This window comes from Phocoena sinus, chromosome 5 (assembly GCF_008692025.1).
Source record: "Phocoena sinus isolate mPhoSin1 chromosome 5, mPhoSin1.pri, whole genome shotgun sequence".
NCBI classification, from domain to species: Eukaryota; Metazoa; Chordata; class Mammalia; order Artiodactyla; family Phocoenidae; genus Phocoena; species Phocoena sinus.
The window spans coordinates 95,490,164-95,498,508 of NC_045767.1; the positions used below are offsets into that span (position 1 = coordinate 95,490,164).

General features: G+C 40.0%; 1 protein-coding gene across 2 annotated transcripts in view; it reads left to right on the forward strand.

The window, feature by feature from the left end:
* The window catches only part of BMP2K (BMP2 inducible kinase), a 129,045-nt gene extending 120,885 nt beyond the window's left edge, over positions 1-8,160 (forward strand). Inside the window, exon 16 of one of the 2 annotated variants that reach the window (XM_032632270.1) lies at positions 1,616-8,160. In XM_032632270.1, the coding sequence (XP_032488161.1) occupies positions 1,616-3,033 (1,418 nt within the window). In that variant the 3' untranslated portion in view covers positions 3,034-8,160. The remainder of the gene's footprint in view (positions 1-1,615) is intronic. The other variant, XM_032632271.1, reaches the window with a different exon arrangement.
* The last annotated feature ends 185 nt before the right edge of the window (positions 8,161-8,345 follow it).

Below are 8,345 nucleotides of genomic sequence, written 5' to 3' on the forward strand. Positions count from 1 at the left end.
GACAGGCAAGTTTAGAGGCTAAGGAGTTGCTGGATGAAGATGAGGGGATGGGATAGACAGCTGGCAGAGGGAGAGGAGGGACCCGATTCCAGAGAGTTTAAAAACACTATTTGGTGGGAAGAGGGAATATGATTTATAGACTTCTGCTAGTTTGCAGAACTTGGTAGGTAGATGGAAGTGTTGTTCACTAATTTAGAGGGACTGGTGAGGACACATTTTAAGAGGAAAGATGATCTCTTTTGAAATTACTGAGTTTGAAGTAATGGTAGGAGATACGTATTTATAATAAGTATCAGATGAATAGGATAGATGAGTATTCATGGTAAGAATCAGAGGTCCACTCATCACTGTGTAAACGCTGATTAACATACAAGTAATTAGGACCCAGGGCAGGGCATGCAGAGGGAGAAAGACAGCCAAGGATAGAACCCTGGGGAGCCTACATGTGTAGGGAGATGTTTGTGAAAGAGAAGTCTCTACAAATATGACCAAGAGGGAATAGTCAGAGAGGTGGGAAAGACAACAGTGCTGACTTTCAAAGAGAAGGAAATGACTCAGAGCTGTCCTGTGCCATGGAGACCGCTTTGTTCATAACGCAAAAGAAATGGTCCTTCCGTCATAAGGTGTAATTAGTTTCCATGACTAAAGACTATGCTTCCAACCCTAGCTAATTGTTTTGAAAACATCTGATCTTAGAGGGGAAGGGATAAATGGATATGTGGTTGGATCAATTCAAATTGTTTCCTCCCTCTGGAAAATCAATTCAGTACACCAGTGTATTGGGAGGGCTGTTATGTTTTCATGTACACTGACATACTGTTTGTCTTTACTGTATATCACACAGTGAAATTGTAGAGCACTGTATTTGATAGCTTTATTACCTATCATACAGTGAACATACTGATAGTTAAGATTTTTATTAAAGTAGCATGTTCTTAATATAATGTCTATTAGTATAGGTACGACAGTTTAAGGAAGATGTGGCATCTAGGGAAGGCAGATATCCTTGGTACCGTCTCAGTTCAGTAGCTGGTCCTTAGTTTTGATCAGGCTGTGGGGATGCACTCATGTTAACCCAACTCATAAGATACTTGTTTACAAAAAAAACACCAGAATGCCAATTTAAAAATTACACAGCGAAACAGAACCAAGCAGATAAGCTATTCATGCTTGCTGATCTCTGTGGGAAAACTTCATAACAGAGTTGAAATATAAGCAGAAGGCTGTTGGGTGAACATGGGGTCTGAGCAGGGCAACTGACTGGATAATCTTATTTTGAAGGCGGAAGAAGAAAATGTGCTTGTGTCCTGTATTCAGAGTCCTATTCTGGGTACTGTAAGTAAGACTTAGCTGTCATTGAGCACCTATGGTGAGTAGGTGGTGTGTAGGGTAGAGAGACAAGTAAGTCTGTCTGCACTGAAGGACCTTAACCACCGACTATGAGGCCAGGTGCATCCCCGCCCCCCTCAAGCCTGATGATAAAGAACTGCCCTTACATCTTCCTCTAAGGAAACTGCCATGAGTGATCTGTAATGCTTTGTGTTAGTACATAATGTTTACTGCAAATGGTTTTTGAAATGCATTGGAATATAATAATTTTTCTTTGAATTTGCAGGTTCTCCTGAAAAGAAAGTTGAACATTCATCCATGAATCAAGAAAATAGCACTGGAAACCCTATCAAGAATACAAAAGCAAGCCCAGTGTCTAAAGACCACCGGACTGGAAGGAAAACCTCAGAGAATTCATCAGTACACGGTCAACTGCAAAAGGGGAATGATGAATCTGAGAGTGATTTTGAATCAGATCCCCCTTCTCCTAAGAGCAGCGAAGAGGAAGAGCAAGAGGATGAAGAAGTTCTTCAGGGAGAACAAGGAGATTTTAACGATGACGATACTGAGCCGGAAAATCTGGGTCACAGGCCTCTGCTTATGGATTCTGAAGATGAGGAAGAAGAAGAGAAACACAGCTCCGATTCGGATTACGAGCAGGCCAAAGCCAAGTATAGCGACGCCAGCGCGGGCTACAGAGACACATCTGGCAGCGGAGCGATCCAGGATCCTAGTGCAGCAGTCCTCACGCCCACCCAGTTACCCTCGGACGTCGGGGCGGGGACTCCCAGACCGGAGTTTGATGTCTTCGGCGCCGTCCCCTTCTTTGCTGCGCGTGCTCAACAGCCCCGCCAAGGGGAGCCGGAGAAGGGCCCCTCCCCCGAGAGCCGGCTTCCCGCCGTGGGGCTGGAGCCCGAGGAGTTCGATGTCTTCACCAAGGCGCCCTTCAGCAGGAAGGTGCCCGTGCCCGACGCGCCTGCGCTCCCCGCTCGTCCGCAGTGTGTGGATATATTTGGCTCCACTCCGTTCCAGCCCTTGCCCACATCAGCAAGTAAAAGCGACAGCAACGAGGACGTTTTTGGGCTGGTGCCCTTTGAGGAGATAACCGGCAGTCAGCAGCAAAGAGTCAAGCAGCGCAGCTTGCAGAAACTGTCCTCCCGCCAGAGGCGCACGAAGCAGGAGGCGGCCAAGAGTAACGGGAAGCGGCACCACGGCACGCCCACCGGTGCCAAAAAGCCGGCCAAGCCCGCCTACCGCACCCCAGAGAGGGCCCGCAGGCACAAGAGGGTGGGCCGCCGGGACTCCCAGAGCAGCAATGAATTTCTGACCATCTCGGACTCCAAGGAGAACATCAGCGTTGCTCTGACCGACGGGAAGGACAGAGGGCACGTCCTGCAAGCCGATGAGGGTCTGTTGGACCCCTTTGGGGCCAAGCCGTTCCACCCTCCGGACCTGCCGTGGCACCCCCCGCATCAGGGCCTGAGCGACATCCGTGCCGACCACAACCCTGTCCTGCCCGGGCGGCCCAGGCCGAATTCCCTCCACGGGTCGTTCCCCGGGGCAGATGCGTTGAAAATGGATGATTTTGGTGCCGTGCCCTTTACAGAACTCGTGGTGCAAAGCGTCACCTCACATCAGTCCCAACAGGCCCAGCCAGTCGAATTGGACCCATTCGGTGCTGCTCCGTTTCCTTCTAAACAGTAGATAACTTCTGACTCTTGTTATTAACTCCTGTTTCAAAGAAAAAAGTATGAATAGTTTTATGAATTTGAAAGAAAATTTATTTGTATAGCTCTTTATATCATTCATTCTTACAGGTCAATCAGAATAGGTGATTTTTAAATAAACCAAATAGAAAAAGGAAGTATCTGCACAGGGTAGCAACTCCACGTCTCTTCCACGCAGGAGCAAAGGGAGTGAAACGGCAAGCTCTAACCTGGGGTTTCAGCTGCAGACGTGAAGGCACAGAAATCCAGGGAAAGCGTGTGGGCCCTTTCCAGTCGTGTAGTCCCTGAAAAGGGACTGGAAAGCTGCAGCTTTATTTTTATAACAGAATGTCACTTTTGTGTGTGTATCTGAGGCTCATTCCAGAATCCAGCGTTTAAAACTAAGGTTGTTTGTACATACACAAGTTGCATTTGTGGATTTTTTTTTTTTTAAGGTCTCTTCTAATTTCCACATTGGGGGAAAAAAAATCCACTTCTCATAAAGAATGAGAAAGTTATTATCTGGAGAGTGCAGAGATTTTAGTCCTTACACCTTTCTCTACAAAGCGGAGCCAGAGGTCACTGACTATTGTGCCTAAAACTGTTTTCATTTAAAAAAACAAGTGCCATTAATATGGAATATCTATGTAGACACCTTGAACAAAAACTAAAGATAGATATCTGACAGGTGGAAAAATGTAGAGAAAAAATGATACAAAGAAAAAACCACTCTACTTCAGGAACACTTTATGTTCTGGTTTTGAATGGCTTCTTGCTCAAAATTTATCATGTCCCTAGTGAAGCAGATTATTGGAAAAACTGGGAGTGAGGACAAGGGTCATATAGACATTTTATTTTAGGGAAAAATATGTAGCTAAAACCCTGAGTTTTTGAGACGTTTACAATGTAAAATCATGTTGCATTTAATAATGTGCTTTATTAAATTACCACCTTCGCCAACTATTCCCCAAGTCATGAGCAGCAATTTCTGAGTTAGGTCTGGAGGGTGGAGTAGTTTTAATAAAGTGCACAGAACAGCGAAACCCACAAAGCCTTACCGGCAGGACTCGCGCATCCTGCCGCAAATACCTCTGCACTAGGAACACGAGATCTGAGAGTGGCTGTGAGGTGTCAGATGACCAGGGGCTAGCATCTCCACTCTGCTAGTTAGCTGATTGTGTCTTTAGTGAAAAGAACCCAGCTACCAAATTGCCTTTTTTTTTTTTAACATCACAAATCCTAATTAGAAACTTGAGGTTTTATAGAAGTTGTTTAATAAGATAGAAATCACGTCTATGAATTAATGTGAATAGAGTATCTGTGCTTCCTGTGTCTCCAACTATTTTAAGTTATAATTAACTGTCCTTCCCTATCAAATTAACATTTAGAGGTTTCGAGAACCATTAAAGCTATTTACAAAAAAAGGGTGAAAACTCTTTTCAACTGGCACTCACTCCCCTCGATTGCTCTATTTTAAGTTAACTCTCTTTGAGCCCAATTAAAATGTATTTTATGAGTAATCTTAATAGAATCTCTTAATTATAGTGCCCCAGTTGGGTTGAGCTATTTGCCTGTTTTTTCACAGTTCTAAATTTGGGAAGAAGCAAAGTATATGTAACTAAACCATCTATTTTTTTATTGCTTCTCTCTTTTTTATGTTTTAAATCAGATACAACTTTTGTGGACAAAGGGGGAAGCAGTATGTGAATCAGAGTGAAGCAGAGGCAGACCAAGCATGACATTCATTACTGCTTAAAAGCTGTACTTTTAGAGCCCAAGCGCACCAGTTACTTGTCCTTGTGCCAAAGGCAAATATTATGTTTGCACCTTTTTTTTTTTTTTTTCTGATTCTCAGGTTGATTAATACTGCTAATGCAAATGCTCAAGTAGATGTGCTTGAAAACTTTACAAAGTAGCTTCGAGTGATACTTTCTGTTAAAAGTGAAGAGTTGATGATTACACATAGTAAATTCATGAACTACAGTAGGTTTGTATCAAACAGAATCTGTTTTTTAATGAAATCTGTTGGTTGATGTATACACAGTATGCTTCTTTGACTATTTTAGTCCTTAGCCTTGGTCTCTGCTAGACCTCATGAGTTTCTTAATTTAGAAGGCGTAGAGATGAGCTAGTATGGTTTCCTTGGGATGTAAACATGAAATACCTAGAGTCTGTCTGATACCAAGGCCTTGCTTACAGTTGTTTTTCAATACACTGAATAATTTTAAATGATTTAGATGCTGATAGACACTTTGGCTTATAATGCTGGATAAATCCTAAGGAAACACTTTGACACTGTTTAAAATATTTACCTTCTTATGTTTATTATAGCACAGCCCAGTGACTTTTCTCTTGAGATTATAGCTCAGAAGAGACATTTAGGACTTAATAGGGGACCCAATGGGAGAGAAATGGGGAGATTCCTTTGTGTTGAAGTAGAGGCATTTTCCCAAGGAGTGCAGGATTAGGGTTGCTTTCCATTTCCCATCATGTTTTCCCACTACTGTTAGGGTGTAAGTCACTCCACACAGCTGATGCCCAGGTAATTCCCTTATGAGAATTACGAGAATAAAGCTCACAAGACGTGTGAAAGAGCTTAACACATACTTGGTACACAGCACTCAGTAAAAGCTTGGCTCTGTTGTGGGATGGTCCAATTCTTGCTTAAGGAAGGAAAGTTGAAAAGAAATCATGTTCCTATTAATCAGTTGTCTTCTGTGCTTCTTTAGCATGTAAAGTAGTCATAACTCTAAACCTGTAATACTTGAACATCACTAAGGGAAGTAAAATATTATGAAGCTAGCAAAAGTCTGAGGCCAAAGTTATTTCTGTCCTAACAGCTTTAATAATGCTTATTGATTTTGAATCATCTTTTTAAAAGTGGACCATTTGCTTATTTTAATATTATCACTTCAGCAAAATGTTAGCGTTAAAAAGATCAGTTTTTATGGCACTGAGGAATGTATCTGCTAAGACACAAAAGTTGCTTGGTATAGATATTAGGCAGAGGAGGAGAGGTTTAACTGACTAGAATGTTTATTCAGAAGTATACATCGGGAAAGTGTGATTCTTCCACTGACGCGCCCCATCCCTGTGTGTGTGTGTGTGTGTGTGTATGTGTGTGTGTGTGTACGTACGTGTGTGTGTACGTGGACACAGTTATGACATTATTTGGAATTGTAGATAGAAGCAGCTTTTGATCCTACCCTGTTTATTGTTTGACAGTGATAGACTGCTGTCCTCATCTTGCTGGTGGGAAATACTAAGGTGGAGCCCCCTCCTCTACTCTGGTGTTCATCAGGCAGAGTAGTCTTCCTACTATCCAGCCTCTCTGCTTGGTTTATTTTAGGTTGTGGTACTTCATATCAGCATTGCTAGAAGGTACACGTGTATTAGTATCACTAGTTCTGAGGAGTTTGGGTACATTTGTTTTAATATATATAGAATGTGCAGTAAACATTTTCTTCCTTTTTTTTTTTTCTTTTTTTTTTAGCAAAATTACGTATCATTTTAGGTCCAACGTTGAGCTGACAGATCTACTGTGAGAATAACATAATGATAGTTTATTTGAAAACTCTTATACACAGTGGTGTTTATATATTAGGGTAAATATATAGACGCACACATGCTTGTACATGTTACACCTCTCTACTGTGGAGTTAATGTGAATTTTTAAATTTTAAATGGAATTGCAACCACAATCATTACTAAAGGAACATTCACTCCTGGTGAGGGTTTACAAAAGCCACTAAAAGAATAAGGTAGACAGATGAAAATGCAAACGGCCATCATTTGGGGTTATTTTTATTTAAAAATTTATTGTACTACTTTTAAAAGAGAATTGTTTTTATTCCTATGCTCTTTTTGTGATTGAAAAGTCATCTAATAGTAAGCAGAATAGTAATAGTAAGCTACTTTTTAATTGCTGGCAAACAGCTTTAAGTGCACTTTCTTTGATTACACTTCCATTTTTTGTTAAACTTGAATTTTCTGAAGCCTTTTATGTACCACTAAGCAAATAACTTTAACTTTTAATAAACCTGATTTACATCTTTATTATATTTCTAATTGTTGAAAACATACTTTCTAAAGTAAGTTAACTTCAGTCCTCACGTACAGCTGGAAAACTGTTATGAGACAGAATCAGTTGCTTTTTTTTTTCTTCCTGTATCTAATTAAGCACTAACTAACTGATTTTAGTACTATATTGCCTTTACATTGCTTATTCTTATTGACTGAATCCTGTCCCTCATTCACTTTGTTTTGTTTGAAATTTAAAGTTATTTTCTTACTGTATTTATCATACCTACTGTTTTAATAATCTGCTTTCTTTAAATGCAATAAATCCCAAATGGATTGCATATTCTTTATAATCAGTGACTTCAGAGTTTTTCATTATTTGTCATCTTATTAAAAGTTTTGGATGCAAACTTCTAGTCAGTCCTTTCATTTACACCACAGACACTAAGCACCTATTATGCAGCAGCTAATGGAATAGAAAAATGCGTAAGATTAGATCTCTCTTCTAAGGGGCTCACAGTTTTGGATTTAAGTAAGCAAACACATTTTGACCTAGCATTTATACTACAAAAACAATAACACAACTTGTTCAGGGATTACAATTACTGATACTTACAATGATGAAGGTATGGCAAAAACATAAGACTTTGACGTACCTTTTGAATGTTGAATGTTGGCATAGTTTTTGCATTACATATAATTTATTTTTTAAACTCTTTCTTTAAAAACTGGTGACATTTTAACTGTTAAAAAATATTTAGTTTTCTTAAATGAAATACTGTAGTCCTTGATTATGTCAGAAAAGAGGCTTTGGCATGTTAAAGAGAAAACTTGTTTATTGGATTGATGGACTAAGTTTGGCATCAAGATTGCAATATTATCTTACGTATTATTCCACAAACTGGAGTTTTAGATTGGTGGCTTGTGGAAAGATTCAACTTATTTGTTTGTTAGAAATGAACTTTTTTTTTTTCGGAAGTAGTAACATTTACCTAAAGTTATGTGGAAAAATAAGGGCTTTGTTTCTTTTTAATAAATGGTACAAAGGAGCAAAATAAAGGTTATCTAAAAGGAACAGTGTGGGATGTGCCACTGTTCAAATTCAGTTATAGTTAACTTCTTTCGAGAAGAATATATGCTGCAGTTTTAGAGCTGTTTATTTTGCGTAAGCACGTCCCTTTTTAAGGAAGTCCAGCTCCAGCATCATATGTAAGAAAGATGCAGTTAATACTCTCCTGTTGAAAGCATGAGCCTTTGAAGTTTTATTTGTTGCACATTTAAAAAGGTGAT